Source organism: Andrena cerasifolii, chromosome 7 (assembly GCF_050908995.1).
Source record: "Andrena cerasifolii isolate SP2316 chromosome 7, iyAndCera1_principal, whole genome shotgun sequence".
Taxonomy (NCBI): Eukaryota; Metazoa; Arthropoda; class Insecta; order Hymenoptera; family Andrenidae; genus Andrena; species Andrena cerasifolii.
In genome coordinates, this window is record NC_135124.1 from 10,736,122 (window position 1) to 10,761,363 (window position 25,242).

Genomic DNA, 25,242 nt, shown 5'->3' on the forward strand with positions numbered 1-25,242 from the left:
CTCGTACTTTTCCGTCGGAATCTCATGAATCTCGAGGCGAAGACGGGGCGTTAAATTAGAGTGGAGAGCGGTGCTCAGCAGTCAAACAGTCCTTCGGTTACTCTGGCCCCCTTTCCCCAGCCCGCATTATTAAGTTTGTCCCCCGAGTCATACGTCCGCGTTAATATATGCTTTCAAGCGATCTGGGTCGCGCCACCCCCGTAACCCAGCGTCCTCAAAGGGAAGAGTGCCAGAAGACTGTGTTCGCGCCTCAAAGCGGAAGGACACAACGGCGTTTGCCAGGTAGAAAGCCCTCGCGCAGCCATCCCGTAAACGACGGGGGGGTTTCTTTCACTGATTTCAAATTTCTGTGACGCCACCACGCAACAACCTTTCTAACCATGCCAAAGAACGGGTGTGCTGTTTTGACTCGCGAGGACGAAGTGATTAACGGGGATTTGGTTTTTGCTTTTGGGGAAAGGGCGTCGAATCTAATACTAATGTGGCGGTGTTTATTGAAGTGCTGGGAGAAGGAACGGCCATTCTGTCAAGTCGGTAACTTGTTGCACTCGATTTTGGGTATTTTGATGAAATTGAACAATGATATAATCGCCCGGTATACCACGGAATTTTGGAATCGATATTAAATGTATTACTCCTCGAAAAATGCCTTCACAATGTCATCAAATCTGAGAGAAAGTCTCCTCATAGAAGTCTAGGACTCGTAAGGGTTTTCAACGATTTGTACGCCCCATCTGGCAGACACTCGGTCTGACAGTCCTTGCCTGTGAGCCTGGGACTCTTTTAAACGACCCGGACACGTTGTCCATAAATTTCAAAAACTAACTTTTCTGTAAGCGGCCACTTAGGGGGAACTCAGTATACCTATGTACCTCCGAACAGAACTCATCACAGTGAAGAAGAGAACTCATCTAGAACTAGTACATATAGCACAGTTCCTACATTAAAGACTCTATCATATTTAGAACCATTAAGTTAATTGTTTTTTTTTAAGATATTAAGTGTCTTCGTTATCTCACAATACTCTATAGTATAGTACTCTAATTCAGTGAATTCTTATGGTGGTAAATCACCGCAAGAGAATGAAATTGTGTAGTGGAGCTTCAGAACAAATTAAAAAAAGGTGAAAAATGTGTTTTGGGAGTCTTCATTGTTCTAGCGCACATTGTTTGTACGACACGCGCTCAGAGCACACGCCCGTTAACAATGCTTTCAGAAATCTGATAAAGAATGGACCGAGGGCTCGGCGGGGTAAAGCTGTTCAAAGGGCACCGTCTCGCCTGTACAGGACAGTGGGTGGACCCACGAGGTGTTTCAACAAAGCGCAATGCGTTGGCCCTGAATTCGTGGTGCGTGCCAATCAGCCACCGAAAACACTGTGCGTCGGCCAAGTGAAGGTAACAAAACTTTCCTTTCCATCGTATACTAACACTCACTTAACATAACGAATTCTTATGATTTGTGTATAATAGTATTGTAGCGATAGCAGGAATTGGTATAAATCGAAGTGGCTAACTAGGAAAATAAAGAAACAAAATGGAAAGATACGTAAAGACGAAGCTGGTTGAGTCTGGTGGTTACCTATATTCAGAAGAATAGACTCTTGAAACATGTATTTATTATATAGAAAGATTATTTAATATCAGGGGTTGAAACGGTTCCGAAAATAACTGTTTCAAACTGTTATATATCGGTTCTGACAGAACAGTTATGAAGAACTGATATTCTGAATAATTGTTATAAGGTACCAAAATTTCTAACTCATCATAACCGTTTTCAACCCTTGTTTAATATGCAGGAACATTGAATTTTGTATAGTTATTGAACGAGATTATGTAACGTGAATTGTAATAGCAATTTTTAAAAGAAAAAACAATAAAAAAGAATTTTCCGGTACCGGGAATCGAACCCGAGCCTCCTGGGTGAGAGCCAGGTATCCTAGCCACTAGACCATACCGGAGATGGAAGCTACATTTCTTTTGCATGTAGAAGTGTGCTCATATGGAGTATTGTTAATAATATGATATAACAATTAACGTTCATTGAATAAATATAATGAACAAATATAATGAACAAATAAGTTGTCAAGTCATGCAGCATGAATATCAGCAAGTACTATGACAAGTACAGAAAAATCATTGGCAATTGTTAGTACTCTCATGCTTCCTAGATTATACGTTTTATATAATGTAAATAAATATTTTGTAAAAAGTCACAAATATGGATAAAATATGGATATCTTAAGTAGGTCCACAGAATTCTAACTGTTTCGATAACGACTACTTCAATTGTCATTAAATAATATATAAATTAATGGATTCATAGCAAAATAATGTTGGCATTAGAGATTGTTTATTTACTATGTATATTAGGGATTCAAAAAAAAAAAAATTATTCCGGTACCGGGAATCGAACCCGAGCCTCCTGGGTGAAAGCCAGGTATCCTAGCCACTAGACCATACCGGAGCTTGGTTACATCGTTTTTTATTTTGTTCACAACAAATTTATTCATAATAATTATAACAATCACTTCTTATACGTGTTTGCCCCTTAACAACGATACTGTAATAATTTCACGATATAGCAAAAATGAAATATTCGTGGAATAGTAAACAGAAAAATCTATTACCTCTAACATTGTCAGTGTTAAATATAGAATTGAGGAGAAATGAATGAAATTTTACATCAAATCATTCCGTAACTTTTGCTTTGAATACTTTAAGTAAATTAGTACGAAAGAACATCACATGTAGGTAGGCATTTAGTTGAAGCATGTTAGGAAATGGTGATTTTCAAACCTAAACCACAAATGATCTGTATTCTTTAAAATAGGCTGGCAATTCTGGACGAATAGTTGTGATAATGCTGACTGGCCAACGAGTGGAGGTGACTTGTGATCCTCAAAAAGTCACAGCCGGTGATTTGTTCCAGGTAATTGTACAATAAATTAGCCCTTAGTACATTTAGTTTCATTAACCGATCCGACTGGCCAAATCATTTTACTTTCAATACACGCTTGATTTTGTAACATGAATCTCTGGTGTTGGAAGTTCAACAAAATCCCATAAATTGATTCGAAGCATACATACGTCGCGTTTCGAAGATGAAAAGCGATGAAACGTGGTGAAGTTTAATCAAAAGGGCGAACTGGCACGGGAGTTTTCCATGGAGAGTGTCCCTCGACGATAAGAGATTCAATTTGCTGGGCAATTATGTTTGAATGATACGTATAACGTCATTTGCAGAAACGTTATTGACTTTCCACAATGACGTAAAGAGAAACTAGGTCTTTTCACGAATCGGGGATAATTATGTCTTTCTATTTCTAACAATATGGCTCAAAGAAATCTACAGAGAGAGTACTACAGGTATTATGGGACCACCTTTTCACTTTCATATTATTATCCTTGATAAATTTTAAAAAATAAGTACATCATTTTTCAATGCCAAAAAGCGCTGTTATGATACTCCGTTCTTATTGGAAGTCCATGAACCATACTCAACTGTATATCTGACATTTCGTAACGCACTGATAACTCTCCGTTATCAGTGAATTTATAGTTCACATTTGTGAAATAGGCACTTTGCAAAGGACTGTTTGCATAAGTGGAAATATGTTTTAGAATTACTATGAATATTTCATCACGTGGAGAATTTTCTTACAACCCTCATAATTGATCATTTAAAATTTTCTTACAACCCTCATAATTTACCATGTCAAATTTTCTATTAATGATAGAACCAATTACGATTAAGTTAATACATAAAAAATAAGAAAGAAGACATATTTTTTATTCTTTCAATCGATTTGAAATGTACACGTGCAAGTGGTCTCCCTGTTGCCCTGTGCTCGTTTTCGGTCTCGAATGGTCGTTTAATAGAGCACCAGGAGGACCAAGATGTTGGCCTGGTGGTTGTTGACGTGACCACAAATTCCAGTGTGAACTCACGAGAAATTCTGGCGTCCTGCCGGGGTTAATCGTTATATACGACAAATCCACAGACCATGAGTTATGCGATGCTAACAATTGTATAGCCTGAACAAGCGTCAATCACGTGGAAAGACTCGGTTTCAAGTGGGGGATCAATTCAATCAATTTTCTCCCAATTCGACATTACTCCTTATACCGTATTTATTTTTTAAAAATGATTAAAGTTCAATTTGAGTATCTGTGCTAGTGTGTAATATTTTATTACACACAGAAGTGGAGTCACAGTTTTTCATTTAAAAGATTTAACTAACTTGCCATATATGTTGAAAATGAAATGAAAGATTTCAGAAGCATGTTAACGGTTTAAATCTATCGATCACTTGCTCAGGCAGTTCGAGAGCAGAGTAAATTTTGAAGTTTCGCGGGTAGATGTATATACTTCGCGAAGTCCAATGTAAAGTTTCCTACAAAGTGCAAGAGGCGACTGAAATTCTTATACTATCGATCAATCTCACTTCTATCACAAAATTCCCATTTGAGATTAATTCTACGTTTAAAAGTATATCTTACCAATTAGAAACATACTGTGGTTCGCAATTATCGTGTATTTATTCTAAAAAATCACGCATCAAGTTAAAATATTTTTGCCTATATTTGCTCTGAAATGTTAGACAGTTACTTTGAAATGGGTAAAAATGAGAAGACCAAGGTATTCCTCGATAATTCAACGAACACGAATCGCAGCTGACCACAGAGCGATCTATAATCGTAATCCCGATAGGTGGCATAATACGTTCGTTACAAATGATTCCAGGCCATCGTGCAAGCTGAATGCCTCGACGAAAACTTCACCCTTGGCCTGGCCGTGCTGTTGGCGGGTGATTTCGCGATCTTACCCCCTGACACTAAATTGAATAAGGTCGCACCGCCAGGATGGCTAAGCAGCGGGAAGAGTAAGGGTCTCCTGGGTCTTCCCACTAGTTTCATGCTGTATTTGAGGCTCAGATTCTTTCTACCCTCTCTTCGTGGTATAAGGTACGCTCGAGTACCCTTTTCATGGTTAAACATCACACCGTGGATTTCGATGAAATGCTGTTCGGAGATTTATTGCTTGGCTGTCATATAAAGAAACACACGTACTCATTTTTCACGGTATACGAAATAGTGAATGCGCACTGTCGTTGAAGAGTTGAGTAGCAGTAACATTTCTGAAAGAGTTTACACGTACTTCGAAATAGTAGTACAGGAGAATTTTGAATTGCAAGTAGAATTTAAAATTAGGATAAACGCACCAATAAATGAATACTTAAGGGTAATGAATAGTCACTATTATAAAATTATGTTTGCAGCGCGATTGATTCCAATTGTTTGGATATGAAGCAAGAAATTAAAAGAAGTCCCTAATTAATTAGTTGCTTAGTTTAATAACTTATTTTACTAATAAAAAATGTTCATGCACTGGTACGTGTTCATTTACTGGTACATCCACCCTGCAAGCCACACAATTGTGATGCACGAGTGAAGAGTATTTACATGTCGACGAATTTTATTTCTATAGGAGTTGGATATCGAAGCATCTACTGTATCTGCAAATACGACGGTGCATATTGGAGCAACAGCTGGTGTGTCCACACCACGAGTTAATTAATCTGACCGGACTAGCTCTTCAGGCTGAATTCGGGAATTATAATGTGAACGTGAGTAAACACTTGATTCGTTGAATTCACGCGTACCAATGAAATTAAATATCAGTTCCAGACCGTGTAAGTCGAAATCAAATTAATTAAACGTCGATATTCACGAAGCTAGGCGCGCAAACTGATACTGGCTAATTACTCAATCCAAGTGAATGTTAACTCATCATCCCATACATCGAAAACGATATATCTTCCGCCCTCACTGGTCTTTAAGCATCTACTATCGATCATTCCGTATACAGTCAATTATTAAATTGTCATAACACCCCAACAACACGTTGCACAAACACCATCTTACTCTCTTTACTCTTATTAAGGGGGATTGCGCCTTGTTGGGCCGAAAAATAGGTAATTCTTTATGAATTTTTTGTACAAAAACGATTCGACAAATTAATTTGAGGTCTGGCAGGCTGTTTTATTGTATCTTGAACTATTGTTCTGAATTTTTGTGTGACAGTGAAAAAAAGCATGGCAGACCTTAAATTAATTGGTCGAACCGTTTTTATACAAAAAAAATTACAAATAATTACCTATATTTTCGGCCCAACAAGGCGCAATCCCCCTTAATACCAAATCGAGAGTTCCTCAAACATGGTTTGCTTCCTGATAAACATCTTGCATCATCCAATGAAGCCCCATGTTACTTAACATTTCACAGAAAAATCAACCTCCAGAAGCCCATACCAAACCCTCTAATCCTCAAAACAGATTCCGGTACCTGCATCCTTTCCCCAAGGCCACCATCACGCCCAAATCGTTCTATCTCGATAACACGTGGCCTGTCGCGCCCCTATGTAGGAGCACGGCTGCGGCGATTACTTCCTGCTGGAGCACTACGTCCCCGAGTCGCTGATCCTGAACATAGATCAGCATCAATCTCAGCCGTGCAACGGAGGGACGGAGGCTCTCCGAGCCCGCCTCCACCAGGCTCATCGGGACAGACGTGGTCTGGACTCGAACAAAGCCGAGGAAATGTTCGTCACTCATGCACAGACGCTCCCAGATTACGGCTCCCACTACTACATCGCCACCGTGGACTCGAAGGAGCTGGAGAAGGTGATGGCGCAGCAGAGGCGCCGGAAGACGAGCGACAGCCGCGATTCGTCTGACGAATTGCTGCTGGATGCCACCGAGGACCCTTACGGCAGGCCTCAGGAGTATCCTCCGCGAGGCAGGATACCGATCCCACGGTTAGGCTCCTGCGAAATCATCCCCAAGTTCCCGTACAGCGGTGACGAGGCGAAGCCCCAAGGCCTAACGAGGAGCGCCACCTCGAACGACATTTACGCGGGCCAGAAGTCGCCCAAGTGCCGCAAAGAGGCCTGCAACAATAACAATAACAACGTGAACAACAATAACAATATAAACCACAGCGGCAAAAGCGGTAAAAGCGGCAAGAAGAAGACGGAGAGCAACGTCTGGCTGGCCGTACACGCGCAGGGGTTGAAGCTGTTCGAGAGGGGCGGGGAACCGAGGGAAAGGGTCGAACTGGCGCAGTTCCAGTGGAAGGACATTCAGACGCTTAGCTACAGCAAAAGCTGCTTGGTTGTTTACAGCAAACTGAATGGGAAACGGTGCAAGTTTAAGCTACGAATGGATCATCGAAAGTGAGTACCGTGTGTTCTGTTGCTTTAGTTTTTTCCCTAGCCTCATCTGTTTTAATGTTTAATATATACGTACCTTTCGTACATTAAAGTGAATCCTTTTTCCCATTTACATAATAAATAATAATAAAATAGTAATAATTTGAGTGGTATTGAGCCACCAGGCTTCACAGTTTGTCGATGAATGATTGTCGAGTAAATGGAGCTAAATAGGTATGTCACGTCGAATCTGTTTGAAGTTTTGAAGTGAAAGGAAAGTAGCAAGCAGGGGGTGAAACCGTCTCGAGTTTCCTACGGTCTTGAATGGGATTGAAAAGGCGATTTAATGTACGGCACGAGACGTCGCTTGGGCATGGAGTTTCAGAGTATTTTTGTTTTCCAGAAGTTACTTCGCTTTCAAGCTCACCTCGCTGCACCATCAGTTCTTCCTGAGGCTACGCTCGGAACTTACCTCGCTTCAGGGCCTCGCGAAAGGTATGCTTCGGCTTTTACATATCGACTTTCCATTCGCTTCAGTGAAATTAAGCCGTTTAGACCCAAATGCATTCCATTTTAACATCTAGCACAGTAGTGCTGCAAAAAATACCAATATTGAAAAGAAGAAAGTGGAAATACATTGTTCAACATTTCCTTTGGCATTTCCAATCCGAAGCTCATTAATACACCCATCCAAAGTGAACCACCATCAAAATTAACTATCTAAAAAGTTATTCAGTATCAAAATAACCATTCAGGAATGCAATGTATCGCTTCCCAGAGTTTGGAGTCCCCATGACCACCGAGACGAAGGCCTCGCCATCCAAGTCCAAGTCTCAGGACACCAAGACTAAGATAGCCATAGCGAATACGGTGAAGAACGCGCAGTTGAGGCCGAATTACGTGATGCAGCTGGAAGAGTACCAGAACAAGGAGAACGAGAACCCCCAGAAGGATACGAACGCGGCTCCGAAGACGAAGGACGATCACCGCGAACCCGGCCTCTATTCATTCGAGGAGGACGCGCTTTACGCGCAAGTTAACGTCCGTTTAGAGCCGGAAGGCGAGTCCCGTGACACGGAAGATGAATCCGAGAGAAGTTTAACGATCCCCAACGAGCCACTCTCGTTAGACGCGAAGGGAATTAAAAGCGATGGGAAGCTTTACAACTGCCCGAGGATGGAGCTCGGAACGGAGACTGAATGCGGTTACTCCGTACCGAAGATCGTGACGCCCAACGACGTGGATCAGCTGACGAAGCCCGAGAACCCTGAGGAGCTTTACACGGCGATCAACAAGGTTGGAATCTCGAGGAAGAACGAGTTCCCGGTTCCCGAGGAGGTCTGGGATGTGGCGGATGTGAAGAAGTCGTTACACAAGGTAACCGAGATTTTCTGACCTCGATTTTGCATTTCGGGGGTGGACATTTCGCGAGGAATAACGAGCTCTGCTGAAATCGTGATTATTGATCCTTGGGACTCGATGACAGCGGTGCTGTGATTTTAGAAGGATGTTTGTAGTGGTATTTGAATTTTAAGAGGGGATTGAGTTACTTTTCAATTTGAAGCGAGGGATTTCTTGTGTAAGACTTTAAAATCGATATAAACAGAGAACTTTCAGGGGTCTCAGTTTTGTTACTCGGGAGTAATTTTTTAATGAATTGGAGGGGTTGCAGGAATTGAAACTACGGTAAAATTTAACATCGATCTAACTTTTAATTTATTAATACGAAGAGAGCATAGAATCTGAAGGGTCGTGCACATGTTGCAGATAAAGACTTCGAGTTTACCGAACTACGGCACATCCAGGCAAACGGGTGGTTACCGTACACCGAGCTTACCACGGCGTCTAGGGGTGAAAATGGGAACGCGAGCCATCTACAGCAGCGTGGCGCAGAAAGACACCGCCCTTACCGACGACATGGAGTCCCTATCGCTGAAATCAGATACAGAATCATCGATTCAATCGCTCTCCGCGAGATCGACGGAATCTCCTCAGCCAGAAGCATACGTGCTCAGTTAGTAACGTCATTTAAAACTTTTGAACCTGCGAACATCCGCTAACACAAAGTACCAACCCCTATAGAACAACTACATATATTATTGCTACTGCACTTCAAAGCACAAAAGTAAAGATACCTGAATTTAAAAAAAATCCAACTACCTCAATTTTCATCTACCAGATGCTGACATCCGTACGGATGACGAAACCTTCCACGTTACCGACGACGAATCGATGTCGGCCTCCTTAGCGGCGCGCCTCGAGGAGCTATCCTTCGCCGAGGAGCGGATCCTGCAGACGATCCAGCTGGAGAGAGGCCACGGCGGCAGCATAGGTTTGCAAGTGACGGAGGGTAACGACGGTGGCGTCTACGTTCAAGCCGTGTCGGTCGGTGGGTCGGCCGATATGGCTGGTAACGTGAACAAAGGTATGCAAATTAAATGGGCATCAATTTTTCACGGCGCCCTCATTAATTCCAACGATAACTTATTGCGCTTGCAGGCGATCGTATCGTGGCGATAAATGGCCAGAATTTATTACACTTACGGTACGAGGAAGCTCTGAAGATGCTGCAGAGCACGTCTGACACGATCGAGCTGGTCCTCTCGCAGCCTGCCCTTCGTAAGAACGTGACCTCTAGGCAGAACCACGAGCAGGCGGTTGTACAGAATAATTATTTGAAGTGAGTGCATAAACTTGTTTAATGTATTGTGCGCATTTATCAAGATTGTGGAATGTTGAATTGGAATATCAAGAAAGAGAGAGTATCTAATAGGAGATGGATATCACTCTGCGATTCAACCCTTTCTTCATCACCGCGCGTCTATCCTTTCTGCGCGTCTGATTTCGTTCGTCCTTTTTCCACTCGTCTAAGACTACGTTCCCCTTTTATAGAGCTAACTGTTCCTCACCTCTTCTCCCCATGACCCCTTGAGCACCCAGAATAAACCAACTCATCTCGGATATAACTCTATCTTCCTCTTGTCTGTTTGGTGCCCCTTGTTGCGAGGAATTCAGCACTTTGATCATTACAAGTTGTAATCGTGGGTTTCCATCGATTTTCTTCTGTTAAGTTTAAAGTTCGGTGTACATAGTGAAGTAGTCTGCCTTGAGGAGGAAGTTTGCGATGAAACAACTAATATGATATTAAAGTAGAAATTGGAAATGCATTTTTATTGCACTCATTTGAGCGTGGTATAATATCCATTACAAAAGGAAATGAGTGAACTTGCCTTATCCGAAGTATAGAGCCAAAGTTAATACAGAAGTAAAGTCGCTTAAAAATGATAGTCTTCCTATCAGAATAACTACTATAATCATTCAGAGAAGAGACTTCAGAATGCCCTGGTATCGATTTCAGTGGCATCAGATTCGACGTATCCTCGGAAGCGGATACATCGAGTGTGACGAATAAATGGCTCGTCCAAAGGACCACCGACGGTGCGTCCGTGCAAAATACTTCGAGCGCGTATAGCAGTGCTGCATCCAGTGCAATGGGCAATCACAATGCGAACAGCCTGTACATGAGCGATCTCGTCGATAACGGGGCACTTAAGTCCGCCAGCATGTTACTCAGTATAGAAGACTTCGACGTCAGCAGGACCAGCCGCCAAGTCTTCATTTAATCGACGGTAAACAGGTTGGTAGCTGTTCTAATAACGCATTTTACTCTACCTATACAGGAACAAAGAATAGAAGTTCAGCAAATTAAGTATCACTAACTTTAGAACTCTGACAGAAAATATATTTGCATCTCTTTTTAAATATTTTTTCAATTGTTGCATTTAGAGTATCACGTGAGTGACTATATTTATTTAATACAGGCTTCGCGATAGTATCGTCATACTTGATATGCAGTGATTGCAGAACACTTAATGAATTATTATAGATCATTAAAAGCGTAGGTACATTTTATTTAGGAATACGTCATTATGTGTGCAGTATGTAAACGAGATCTTAATAATTCCAGTTACGCTTGACCTTTCTATTGTCCTTTAATTTCCACTCTCGAATGGCAGATGGTCGATGCTCGTACGCGTAAGATCCCGCAGAAAATACCATTAAGGCCGCCTACGTAACTTAATCGAATTGTTTTTATCCAATTAGCGGGCGAAGCCTTGCTCGCAGTTCGAAGGCGGCACCATTTGCTACACTTTCTGCTTGCCCATTTAATACGAACCGTCACGCCAAGCTTGTCCTTTAACTGGCAACTAAAGATCGCAATCAGATCTCCATCTCTCACGTGTCCGTAATATTTGACACACGATTCCGGCATCCCCTTAACACGAACCTGGCTATTTAATCTCATTCCGAAAGCGAAGATTCGATTCCGTTCTCCAAGAACGAACCTTCCGAAGAAGTATCAAGAAACTTCGACTTTCAACTAGCTTACCCCTTCTAACACAAACTGCCAAGTTACTTTCACCCCTAGAGTAAGCTTCTTAAAGAAGCACCGACGTCAGAGGTACAAGCAGCTTCAAAATCTGTTGCAAACGTGGTTGCGCATCTATAGGGCAAATAATGATTGCTCACTTTTCATCCATTGTTTATCAACATCGCGTTTAGATAACGTTAGTTGTTTCGAATATGTACTGACGAAAATTGTAGTTGGCACTGGGTAGTGCTCGCGACTTCGGTCACGCACGGAGGCGCCATCGATTTTAGAATTTCACCCAGACGTCTCGTTAGGGTCTTCCTTCATTCAATAGGAAATTTAAACTTGGCAGCGTTAGTGAATCACTGCTATTGACCACACGGCCTGCGAAGGGAAGGGGCACGGAGGATCGTCTGTCATTTCTAGAGAATCACCTTTAGTATCCATCGGGCGGTCTTACGCCGTGGTCAGTCACGCGTTTCCGGATCTAGATTTGCCTCGATAACACCCGTCGCCTACCGGCCTCCAGAATGCACAAATGTAAATGTCAAATCACTGCTAGGAATTTCAAAGCACCGAGTATTCAGATAACTTCTACATACCTGTGCAACTAATGCTGCTACAGAGTGCAAATTTTACATTAACATTCGAAAATTCAAGTATTCAAATTTCAACAAAACTTGTGGATAAACTGAAGAGTAGTGAAATAATATATTATTTATAATATGTCTCTCAGAAAGTGAAGCTAAAGGTTTGAGGAAGAAAGTGACCTGTCCAGCTTTTTGCAGCCACTCTATATAGCACAAGCATTTCCATTAAGAGTTTTAGAGGGTAATAAGAGTCGACGATGGTTGTTTCAGGCGCGGAATCTGCAAGCACGCCGCCAGTCCCACCGAGACGCAAGAAGCGGAGAGCAAAGTTCGCAGCGGCCGCGAAATCACCACAGAGGACGTCGCCGAGTCTCAGGAAGCCAGACAGAAAGCGTCTGGCACCGCCACCGCCACCGCCACGAGCCGCGCGGAAAGCGAAGTCTCAGACAGCTCAAGATGCGCTGGAAGAAACGACTTCGGAGGATCCAGTAACCCAAGACGCGGAGGGAGCGCTGAACAGTCTAAGTTCCACCGAAACGGATGGAGCTCCCCAGCCGTCATCTCTGCGGTTCGAGGACACTGACTTAATACCGACCAAGGAGACGAGCAACAGTGCGAACGACAAGAAGGACACCCGCAACATGGCCCGCTCTGCAGCACTCAACGACCGTCCGTTCCCAATGTTCGAGACCCTGAGGAACGAGCCCAACAGATACCCGCCGTTGCTCTTCACGTTGCACGACTTCCAGAACGTGATGTCTGACGCGATGCCACTCGAGGAGGAGCCCAGCACGAGATCGCCCGCGGGCTCCGTCCGCGACTCTTTCCGCGAGTCGTTCGAGCAGTCGCTTGATGAAGAGAACGAGCTGTGCTTCCGCGTCACCACCACGAACCTGCCCTTCGAGAAGTGCCTGGACAGATGGAATGCCAGCTTCGCGGACCAGTTCATCGACCACGTTCAAGAATCCAGCCGCTTCATCTTCGAGGACTATATTGACAGGAGCAACAAGGTGAACATCCGACGATCGGCAGGACCGATGTGCTACGAGAGCTTTGAGCAGGAGCAGGCTGTCCCGCGTTTGACTAAAGTGAGGTTCGTGATCGAGTCGCCCAGTTCCTCGACCCCCAATCACGATTTAAGCGGCGACGGCGAGGACATGTGCGACAGCTTGCAGAATATCGAGCCTCTCGTGGATGAGGTAGTCGAGTGCAGTTATGGTACCTCTGCGAGGCTGACTGAAATCAAGGATGAAACGAATGCCGCGGATGGAAGCGAGGATGGAGATCACGGAGCGGGGTCCCAGGACCCTGATGAATTCGGTGACGTGCCCTTCTGCTCGGTTCTGGAGACTGGAGAGAGTGCTATTGAAAGACCACCAATGGAGAATGCTTTGACTTCCGCTGAGTTAGCTGAGGAAGGATCGCTTGCTGGGAATGAGGGCGTTGATTCGAATGACTCCTTTGGTGCTTCGGCGTCGACGAACTTGCAGAAGGAGTCGTTCGATTCTAAATGGAGGGTGGCGAAGATGAAAGCCGCGGACATTGGTAAATCAGAGTTGAACTCCGCAATGTCGAATATGGAATGCAATTGGAATTTTGTGTTGAATAAGGTTAAAGATGAGAGTTTGAAAGGATCTGTTAGGGAAGCTGCATCGGATTGCATGGGGATAGATGGAGGACCTCAGGATGATAAGGAATTGGCAGATGAGACCTCTGAGAAAGAAAATAATAATATTCAGGTGGATGAGGAGGCAGTTGTGGAAAGTACAAATGATGTTGGGAGTGAGGCTGTTGAACGGGAGATGAGGGTTGAATTTGATGTGGAACCAGTAATCAGTGAAGCATGTTTCGAGACCATTGAACGAAAATTGACAATAAATGAAACAGAGGCTGAAGTTCGTGATCAAACTTGCGAAGTAGAGGACGATATTGCGGAAGAACACTTAACATCAAATGAATCAGAAACTGGGACATATGAAAAAGCAGCAGAAGAGAAGGAAGAAGGAAATGAGAAGCCAGAGTCAGAAGCCCACCTCAAGTGCTCTCAGGAATACAAAAGGAAACTTTTTGTAAACGATTCGTTGCGAAATATTATAAACCACCATGATCTCTCGATAATTGATTCCGAGGAAGAAAATCAAATGTTCGAAGAGGAGAATAGTTCAGAAGCTTCTAACAAATTTTCACGCGAAGTTGAGGAAAGTTCTACCAACACGAGAAGCAATGCACGCGAAGTTAAAAATATTTCGCTTCCTGAAGGTACTTTCGCAAACGATGAGTTCCCCAAGAAGAATGATAACGTGAGCGTTCCAGTTAACATTCGACGAAATTCCTTCCTGGAAAACATGCTGTCTGAGGAGTCCTATGAAATACCAAGCATGTCAAGTTGCAAGATCGTTGCCGCTCACCCGAAACCATCTTCAACGACCGCGCACGAAGAATTACTCCCATTAAAAGAAGAAAGCCACCTAGCAAGCAGGCTAAACGAATCGATAAAAATGGACATGGAGATCCAGAAGAATTTGCGAGAATCCAAGGAGAGAGAAATACCTGCTGCTGTTCCAAAGCCGGGCTATCCTAAAGTTTTCGAACCCGCAAAAAAGAACGCTGGCGAGGCAAAGTGTGACGTGTTGAACGAACTACTCTCTAATTTCAACCACATCAAGCTGAAACCAGTAAATATTGTGACGAAAAGCAATGACGAAGGTTCTCCACAAGTAGCTACCACTCGACAAACCGACGACAACGAAAGAATTGAATCAAAGTCGGAAAATCACATGGAAAGTGTACGCAACACTAGCACCTCGCATAGCACCATTATCAAGGCAGCAGCCAACAGTAACGCAACTTTGGAACAGAAGATTCCTTTACCACCACAGAGGAGTTACGACGAAACTCAAATGCCTACAGGATTTTTAATGAACGACCAGAAGCTGACACTACAGAAGAGCGATCGATTGCCAGAGAAGCCTACAGAAGCTTCAAATGTTAGCTCTTCGATCAATACTATACCGAGACTAGGGTCCACGGTATCCCTAAGAAGTCGCGAGACCGCGCGCAACGGCAGCATAGAGGTGGTGAAGGTGGACGTGCACAGACCAGAATGGTCCCAGAACGAGGATCATCCCGAGTCGCCGATTAGTACGGGTGGAAGTCGTTTTGAGCCGAGGAAGAGTGACGTGACACCCCAGGGAAGCGACAGAGGCGTGGTGAACTCCGCTGGACCTCCGCAGCTTTCAGGCTGCGGCGAAAAGACTGACGCAAACGTTCGCGAGCTGAAGAGACGCTGCCACGCGGAGGATGTCTCGTGCAAGCGCGGCCAACAGTTAGAGTTAAGGACGAGGGCGGATAGCGGAGAAAAGAGTGCCATAGCTAGGAGGATTCCTCGACCCCATTGTAATAATAATGACAATAACAGGGCCGTAACACCCGTAGCTGTAAGTGACGACCAATCCCGCGACACTATGACGATAACCCCGGGTAGAGTTAGGAGCTTCGTTAAGTACTACGAGATCCGAGGCGAGGCGACGACGGCTGACAAAGATTCTAAATCTAACGATAGGGAGATAGTAGAGAGAGACGCGATGACGGGACACCAGTCGGTGTTCAGCATCCGCAGGGGACTGGAGGCGAGGGCCATCGAGGCTAGGTCCTTGGACGCGCGAAAGGACCATTTTCAGGGGTCTATGATGGACAGGGGTTCCGATATATTAATGGAGTCGACGAGGAATGAAATCAAGCCTGCTGCTGTGGGGAAGCACGGTGTCGAGCAAGATCCCAATTTATTCGACGATCGTGTCGAAAGGTTGCTAGAGGACGGTGGCGTTGAAAGGGTGAAGGTGAGAGACGGGGTACGGAAGTCTCATGGCGATTCCAGCAAGCAACCTGGTATGGTTAGGAGGAAGAAGTCGGTGAAGTTTCAAGGTGGCTACACTGTGATCGGTACGGGGAGTCCTGATGAGAACGGTGCCGTGGGGAGTCTCACGAGCGGAGAGGCGAAATCGACGGGAAAGAAGAGGGCTCCCGGTAGACCGGAAATTGGGGGAACCGTGTTCAGCGAAAAAGTCGAGTTTAAAGGTGCTGGTGTGGAGTTTGTGGACGCTGACTCGTGCTCCGTCGACAAACGTGAAATCGCTGCTCAGGTTGGTCATCTGTGTAATTAATGTTCAGTGACAGATAGTTCCTTTAATTCGTAAATATTAAATGTTGGGAGTTTTTGTATATTTAGTTGATGTTGAATAATGGACTAGCTTTCAATATTTGCGTTTGTATGAAATGACGATTCGTAAAGCACTTATTTTATCGAGTAACTCGGGATAAAGAGGGGATTTGAGTGCAGTGTGTAGTGAAGTTAGAGCTTCAGCGAAATGGGAAAATGCATTCTAAGTGCAGTCTTGTAACATGGGTCCAGTTATTGGAAAGTAATAACCGTTTGTTTCGTTTTTTTTCCCCGTAGATACAAGCCGCAGCAGAAGGCAAGGAATGTTCAGGTATTAATCGCTTCGTTCCAAAACCAGAAACCCCGCGTCTCGTATTTTACTGTACTGTATAGTTAAACTGTAGTTTTTACAAGTCGTCGTTGTCGTCGTTCCCCCGAGTCTCGACATTTTACCCTCGATGCTTCGTGGCGCTACAGCAAGCATTCCCTTCCCGAAGATTTCTTTCTAACCGAAGAACAGAGTTTTCAGTGCTCAGCGAGACCCACTGATAAGAATTCTTGCCACTGAAGTCTTAAAAATATGTCTTAAAATTACAAGACAAATGATTACCAAACATAAAACAGATTTCGCCACTTTCAGAAAAAAAGAAAGGAGACGAGGACAATAATTCGTTAATACAACAATTGCATATTTGTCCATAAAATCCCATAAAGTGTCTAAAAGTACACCTACATGAGCTCAGAGTACAGAGTATTATCAAATACTAGCTTTAATACTCGGCTTTGCCCGGAATTTAGATACTGATTTTATAAAAAAAGAGTCACATTTTTCAGTTTTTTTTTTGTGAAAATAGTCACATTCATCTGGATTAGCCACGCATAATGAGCTGAGGCACATTTCGCCATCTCAGAGTTTACCGTTCGGGTTTTTAGGCGGCAGACAAACACACAAACACACAGACTTTCTGCTTTATATATTAAGGTAATGAAATCCCAAAGATGCTTCAGTGGCTAGCAGAAATAGCTTCCTATCTCAAGAAAACATGAATCATCCTACAAACCCACGACCACGTAATCTGTTGGTCAGCAAACGAATCGATGTCGTTCAGCACATTCACATAATCGCATGCTTCCGAATGGTTTCCCTTCTTCCATTTCTCCAAGTCTTCCTCGCAGCAGGAAAAAGGGCACGTGACGTTTCATTTAGGCAAACCGTTTGTCTGGCGGACGTTCGGGGTCCGGTCGATAGGTAGATCGCGGCAAACGGATTTTTCGCCATTCCAGAGGGATTTAGAGTTACAAGGCGGATGCAGGTTCAGCCAGCAAACAGATCTTTCGGTCAAGTGCATCAGCTACGATCAAACCCAGGATCTTTGGCTCAGATTTATTCGATCCGGCCGGTTTCTCCGACGCTTCCCGGCTCGTAATTCCTCGCATCATTTTGTCCGACTTATTTTACGTATTCTCGGGTAATGGGGGCCTCCGCTAGATTTACTACCCCCTCGACGAGGAGCGAGCGGGAACGAAAACAAAAAGCCGCGCAATTTGTGGCTTCGTTTCAGACAGTATTTCTTGGACGACGTAACGATTCAATCGGGGCAAAAGTTTCGCAGGATAGTTTTGGACGAGCTTGGGCGTAATATTAATTAGAAAGCTTACGGAGCTAAACGAGTTTTCAAGGTTTTTCGTCGTCGCGGATGCTGGCGCTGCCCTAGGCGACTAAGATCACTTGGTATTCAACCTAGAAAACTTGGGAATTCAACATCTAAAACGGGGAAATAATGATTCCTCGATTGAACTTAGTTAGCTGCTCCAGAGCATCCGTGGTATTAATGCAAATCTTTCTACTCTGCATAGCGGTTATTCTTTTACAAATTTAACAAGCTTAACTTCACTTGCTTCCGAAATAATCCTCCTATGCCATTCACAAACATTTCCTACCTCAAAATACAATCCAATAAAAACACCAAAATAGAACACTGATGATTCAACCGAACATAAATAAATTTCGCAAAAGTATCACAAAGATGAAGCGCACAGTGGTAAAAATGTCCATTTCGTCCACTGAAAATCTGTTCTTTCGTTGATGTTCTCTAGCACCGCGAGTTTCCGTTCTCCGATGAACTTATAGCCGCGACAAAGTCAACTGCTCACTTCCCCCACAATATGTCACAGGTTCGCGACTCGTGGCAAGGGACGGAGTGGTGGGGCAGCCTGCGTCACCGGCCTCGAGTGTCCACTTGATTCTGTTCAGACTATAGTCGTGCACGTTAAACGAAACGGCGATCTGCTTTTAGCTCTGTTATTGTCGCAAACTTCCTTGCGCGTCTTTATAGGAGAACGTTGTTTTTTGGCGAAGCTATCGCAGGATACTCGCGCGTATAATCCCCCTCCCCATTATTGTCCCGCGCGTGTTGTGTAATTATAACGTAAACTGGACGTAATTTACGTGGTAGTGTAGCAGCGAAATAATATACTTGTTGCGCTGTTGTGTTACGTGTACGTGTTCAGCAGATCGATTTAACGCATATTAGTATTCAGTGTCGTAAAAAGTACTCCCATTTTGCTATTCACCGGTCGCTCTTCACTCGTGTCGCGTTCCCACCATCTCCTTTGGATTAAGTGTAGTCGTGAATCCAGAACGAGTGTAATGCCTTACCTCTTTCAAATAAATATGGTTTATATATTATTTATGGCAGTCGATGCAACGCGTAAGGTAATTTACGCGTTCGGTTAGAAAATCTGGGACTTTTAAATACGTCCAGGGTTACGTGGATGTTCGCGGGGATGAGGAGGATCGAAGTTTCTCGCGCTCCATAAAATTTATTTAATCAGAGGATTCAAATTACTTTCTGTGGTACACAGATCATCGGAACTGTTCAAATAATTGAATTTTATGGTAAAATCGCGTTCTGGAAGATAGCTGCAGCAGAGGCGCGTGCAAAGTTGCCCGATTTCGGGTACGTCGACTGCAGCAGGTGGCAGAAAGTTTCTAACATGCGTGACAGATCTAGTAAAAGGACTTTCCAAGCCTTCACACGCCCTTTGGCAAGTTTGCAGCAAGGAAAACTCGCGTTTTTTTACGAGATCGCGTTCATGCTTTTTTATTTATCCGTTGAGATCGAATCTTGTTGGATGCGACTTTCCACTTTACGTTCTACCATGTTTTAACAGGAAGTCACATGATATTTTGGAGATTTCGATGTGTTATTAGAAATCAGAATGGAGCGTTGAATGACGATGGCGAGTACAAATTGAAATGATAGTACTTTTTAAAACACCGACATACCGATGGTGATATATAGCGGTTTCCTTCGAAAGCGTGCAATTCGTCGGCCAAATGAGACTTAACGCGGTGTAATTACGCAATCGTTTTATTATCTTCCTCTGTTGAGTTATTGTAAGTACGATAATTTATCGTTAGACCGAGTGCATTACTTTATTATACGACGTAGGTGGAAATTAATGGTAACGATGAGAATAATGTGTCGTTCATACCTAGGATATACGTAAATGAAATGCTTCTTACGACTTAGTATTATTATATACGCACAGTTGCTGCCAATCGTGGTCGTGTTGGACGTAGACGATGGGTAGAAGTCGAAAGAATCGTGTTTAAATTGAAATTATATTAACGTAGCAGCTAAGCTAAATATGGCGATATATTGGAAATAATATTTTAATATTATTTAATATCTGAATATTTTTAATATTTACTTAATATTTTAATATTATTTAAATATTATTTTAGTGATCTTAAACGGCCACTTAATATTGCGCTATTTTTTTTAAATTTAAGATCCTTTTGAACTACATTTTGATTTTTTTTCAAATGATGTAGGGTAATTGAGTTTCTTGTTTTGCTTTCGCTTAAAAGCTATTCGCAGATCAGGCTCGCGTAAAAAGTTGTATTAAATTGAATGTTTGATTGATACATTTAACAGTTTGGGTAGAAGAATTCATATACTGACTTCTTTCACTTCTATTCGATATTTATGCTCCTTGTGAGGACGAGTGGAAGTAACTGTGTATATATTTATAGAGATATATATGTGCATGTATTTGTACAAGATGTATGTGAGTATTATTACGCGATAATTATCCCGTAAAACGCAATGCGATTTATCCCCCTCGCCCCGTTGGTTATGCGACCTTTTATAACGTTGATTTACATAGTTAGGTAGAACGAAGCGCAGGAAGTGCGAATCGCGAGCGATGTATCGCGTTTTCAGAGCGAATTCACGCGTAGTCGCCCATTTTTAAATGCAGATCGCAAAAGCAAGAAACCACTGTACACTGGATTCTTTTCGTCGCTTTGAAAAACTCTTTGCATTCTCGCGTCAACCAGAAATAACAGTCTTCTACGTTCCATGGAACTTCCAAAAAAGCTACCCAATAATTCGTTTAACTTCCGAACGCGTGAATGCGAAACGAATATTTGAAATTTTTAATACCAATTTACTTGCATGTGGCCTGCTTTATAAATTTATTACAAGCTTTTATTTTTTTATAATTGGTTTTCAACTTTTACAAACTCTTCATCAATTTTTTTTAAGTATTCATTCCATTCACTTCTTCAAATTCGAATTTATAATCTGACAAACAAGTAATTTCAAACGTGACTTCACAATTGAGGACCTTGCAGCTCTATATTTACCAACTTCAAGTAAATTACGAAAGACTGTTTACAAAATTATTGCTTTGACTTAAAATTAAAAAGAGAATACTAATTGAAAAATATATATTTTCACACAATAAGTAGTAGTTATTAAGTTCATAAGTTTTCATTTCTATTCTTGGCAAATTTTTAAAATCTATTTCATTCGTATTGCGCCAAACAGTAATGAGTGCAGATCTTTGCTCATTTTTTATCGGATTTGCCTCAAACGATGTAAAATTTTTTTTTACATATATTACACGTCGTAACTCAAAAGCAGTAAAAAAAAAAACAAATTCAGAAGACACCCCAGAACATTTTCACGTAACTTCCTGTAAAATATTTGTTCAAAAAGGAACAGTTAAAAATACATACATACATACATTTTATTTATTCAGCCCAACGTCGACTGAATATTTAGAGCTGCATTTCTATTCGGGTTGCTGTCGCGGAAGAAAACATAAAGCAATTGTAATTTAAACGCAAAAAGTAAATAAACCGAGATGTGCATCGAGGAAACAACAAACTAAAGCACGCACGGAGAATCCATTGTACATTCATGCTCGTCAAGCACGAATGCTTGAGGACGTGGCTGGTATCTATCAGAAGGGAAAGGAAATCATGAGTGAAGAGTTTAAAGGAATCGATCGATCAAGCTTCTTAATATATTTTTAAACGACCACGAGGATGTTATTACCGTTTTATAACTTTTAGCGGACGAGGCGCAAAACGTGCGTAAATGTGTGTGCCAACAATGCCTCAATAATGAGTCATTGCATTTAATAGAGTCATTCGATGTTGACATTTGGAACAGGATAGTCGCCGATTATATTCGTTTCGAAAAGGAATGTTTTCTCCCGCAGTACATTGTACGTTTATATTTCCGCCGAACGCTGAATAAATTATTATTTTCTATGCTACGAGGACGTTTCGCAATTAATTCGACCACCTGCTCGCGCGATATTGATCGACGCACCGTTTAAATTTAACGCAAATCCTTATGGAGAACTCGCATGATCGAGAAACCAAATTTGCAATCTGTTTTTGCAAACAAAGGGGTTGCTGTTGAGTCCACCCTCTGGACTCAAATGTTAAGCTATGTGTTACCTCTTTCAAGGAATACTCTGGTATCGTGGGTGCCGGAGAGTGGAGAATTAAAAAATCTTAAAAACAAACTTGAAACGCGTTCGTCTTAAATCGCTCAGAGCACGAAGAATGTCCAGCATCCAGGTAGTAAATTGCGAAGATATGAAAAATGCGCTAAAGCCTCCCCGTTTAGCGAGAAGAAATTCTGAGAACTCACGATACAGTTTCCGTGTTGCTCAAGTGCGGATTAAGCCAAGCTGAATAGAGAAATAATTTTCACGTTTGAAAGGGGAATTCCATTCCCCCACAATTATTATATAAGTATACAGATTTCTTTGAGCACGATTCTCTGCTCCGATTCGGAAAGCTTCTTTGCCCGAGCGACTGATTTGGAAGGAACTGAAAAGCATAGAGGGAATCGCAGCGACATCTTATACCTCCAAATTGGATCAATGTGTTTGTAATAGAGCGAGGAATATTCATTCGCTTTGTTCCACCGGATAAAGCATTCACCCTATTGCGGCAGAAACGTTTTCACTCGCACTTCGTTCCGTTTTGGTCAAAGGACCGTGTGCACGACAACGGAACATTAACTGGAAAGATTTATGCCGACGGTGTATCCGTTTGAACAAAAATTTATCGGACAGTGTTCCAGTATTCATCTCCCCGTGTCTTCGGAGATCGCGGATCCCCCGCTTACGCAACCGTTGTGGATGAGTAACGAGACGATTTGTGTCAGAGTGGCAATTTTTGGCAATTCCGCGTCCTCCACCGTGACTCACCTTTTGCACACATGTTGCGAAAATGGAGCGTCTATTAACGGCCGTTCCTATCGATTAATGGCAACTCACGCGTATCATTCTTCCTAAATTTAGGCGGGTTCGTTCTAATTATATCGCGAAATCAACTTTGTCTCCACTGAACTGGTTAGAATCGTACGATTTAGGCAGAAGTAAAGCAGGCATTAATAACACTCTGGATGTGGAAACGAATAAACACGAACTTACTGGATTTTATTTCCCTGAATTCACTGCAAGTGACGTAGAATCTAACGAGGTGAAATTTTACGTTGAATAAGCAGCTTCCAAACGTGAAATATGGACTGTTTTGGAGCTAAAGTAATTACAAACGTTTATGAATTGAACCGCGTTTCGAGTCTACCATTAGATCACAAACTTTTCATCGGCTTCAATGGAACGACGTTGTTATTGGACGATTTCAGTTAACTAGATTTCAACTAATGTGATTCCTCCTCGAAGTCATAAACTTGTACGGGAACTTAAATTAACGGTTCCCCCAGTTCCCTCGTATTAGATTTCATTTAACAGCTTCCTCTCTCAGTTTCAGCTACTGGCATTAGTACTTTGAAAAATTGCACGTTAACGAGCTTAACATCGTTTTGGGAAACTTTCCGTGTAAAAATAATACTCGCACGTATCGCGGAATATTCACAAATTCATAAACAATATTCAAGTAATGTGTGACACGAAATTAGGCTAACTTTATAAGCTGTAGTGGACTGGGTCTAAAAATATTGGTTGCCTGGAAGCGAAGGGGGTTAACCGACAAACATAAAGCTATCATTTAATTTTTATAACGAATAAATAAAATTTTCAATAAATACATACGTGGCAAAAAAGTACAATTAAATTGTTTGCGATATAAATGTATATTTTTTAGTAATATTTATTATTATTGTCCGATGTTTAAGGGGACCCACTTGCCATGGGGTAAGCTGACACTCTGGCCGTCACTGTTTATAAGAACATTCAAATGAATTCAGAGACTTGACTGGAGGACGATGAAAATGGTCTAATTTTTATTCGTGTTTACGTTGTTGAAGTTTTTCAATGAGTCTTCAATAAGTAATTGAGGTTCTACTGTAACCCACACCGTTAAACCACAAACTGGCGTCACCTTTGAGCCACCAAAAGCAACCGCAACATAGGGCGTGATGAACTGTACGTTTTATTTCCGTATCCAGCCGTGGTGCACATATGCACCTGTCCGCATACACGGCCTGCAGCTCACGTGATCGAATGTAAACAAATTTTCCATCGGCCATTAATCTGCTGTGGCTATGGGTCGCTTTTAGCAAACAATGTTGCGCGCCTCGGCTGCACACAACAGCAGACAAACTCTACATCTACATCGTTGCATCAAATTGCCGAATTTTGGGCACTTAGAAACTTCTAACGAAACTTCGGATAAAACTTATCTCGAAACTTGCAACCATGACGAGAGAAATTCTTGTCAACAATGTTAATTCCTTAAACGGCGAAGGTGGCTTGTGAAATTAGCCGACGCTGTGTTCCAGACTGCCATATTTCCTTTAAGGGAATATCGCGAACCCGCATTCCCCGATTGGGACGCAACTTAGCGGCTTTATAGAGTGACTCGACTATTAAGGGTGTGGAAACGAGTTTAATCCAATATGGCCAACGGTTTTTGTTTAAAAAAATCTTAAATATCAGTTACTTTTGGGGCTATTAGACGAGAATCCCCCTTAAAGAGCGATTGAGCAGGAATGAAACACACCGTTGTTCTCGTCTTGAGTCGCTCTGTAAACCCACAAAGTTGCGTTCCAATCGGTGCGCGTGGGTTCGCGGTGTTGCCTTGTGAGTAACTGGAGGTGAACGAAAATCCCTTTATTCTAAAATCCTATCTACTCCACTACCTCAATCACAAACTGAAGAAGCTACCAAGGTTTGCAGCCTAAGTAATGCAATCAATACACTTCCGACACCAACGCGTAAGGGGTAGCATCGAACTCATCAATATTCTTACGCAGAAACACCAACCTCAGCCGTCCGTTCACCGTCACAACACCCTCAAACTTAAAAAGAGGCTATAAGTCACAGAAAACGGAGGAAATCCAGCGTCTCTCAAGCATCATAGACTATTCGTCATTCGCGTTCCGAGGTTGCAGCAAGCAAATCCGTTTCGCAAAGGATGACCCAATAAAATGTCACGCTCCCAATGGGGCCCGGCGGTGCGCGCGGACTGACGGCGCATACCTGGCGGAACAGAGGAGAGCATGTGGAGCCGTGCTGGCAAATGATATTCGTGACACATCCCACGTGCCAGCATTCCTGCGCCCTACAGACCATTGGATCCCGCGGGATTTATTTTCGGATTGGTATGACGCCACCGTGGGTTTACACGC

General features: G+C 42.7%; 1 protein-coding gene, 1 long non-coding RNA gene and 2 other non-coding genes across 11 annotated transcripts in view; 1 reads left to right on the top strand and 3 right to left on the bottom strand.

The window, feature by feature from the left end:
* LOC143371323 (uncharacterized) overlaps nt 1-25,242 on the top strand; it is a 238,357-nt gene that overhangs the window by 74,170 nt on the left and 138,945 nt on the right. For 5 of the 8 annotated variants that reach the window (XM_076816343.1, XM_076816341.1, XM_076816345.1 and 2 more), the window contains 12 exons: nt 1,217-1,397; nt 2,833-2,931; nt 4,747-4,967; nt 5,491-5,629; nt 6,428-7,236; nt 7,616-7,707; nt 7,991-8,589; nt 8,980-9,226; nt 9,392-9,637; nt 9,712-9,892; nt 10,571-10,849; nt 12,445-12,583. In XM_076816343.1, the coding sequence (XP_076672458.1) occupies nt 1,217-1,397; nt 2,833-2,931; nt 4,747-4,967; nt 5,491-5,629; nt 6,428-7,236; nt 7,616-7,707; nt 7,991-8,589; nt 8,980-9,226; nt 9,392-9,637; nt 9,712-9,892; nt 10,571-10,835 (3,079 nt within the window). In that variant the 3' untranslated portion in view covers nt 10,836-10,849; nt 12,445-12,583. Of the gene's footprint in view, nt 1-1,216; nt 1,398-2,832; nt 2,932-4,746; nt 4,968-5,490; nt 5,630-6,427; nt 7,237-7,615; nt 7,708-7,990; nt 8,590-8,979; nt 9,227-9,391; nt 9,638-9,711; nt 9,893-10,570; nt 10,850-11,984; nt 12,125-12,444; nt 16,317-16,630; nt 16,665-25,242 lie in introns of those variants that run through there. The other 3 variants (XM_076816336.1, XM_076816337.1, XM_076816342.1) reach the window with 2 other exon arrangements.
* Trnae-cuc (transfer RNA glutamic acid (anticodon CUC)) lies at nt 1,889-1,960 on the bottom strand. The gene has a single exon. It is a non-coding gene; the product is annotated as a tRNA-Glu (tRNA).
* Nucleotides 2,395-2,466, bottom strand: Trnae-uuc (transfer RNA glutamic acid (anticodon UUC)). Its single transcript has one exon. It is a non-coding gene; the product is annotated as a tRNA-Glu (tRNA).
* On the bottom strand, nt 10,801-25,107 carry LOC143371333 (uncharacterized). The gene is made up of 3 exons (XR_013086000.1): nt 25,094-25,107; nt 11,191-12,006; nt 10,801-10,884 (listed from the first exon to the last, which is right to left on the bottom strand). It is a non-coding gene; the product is annotated as an uncharacterized LOC143371333 (long non-coding RNA).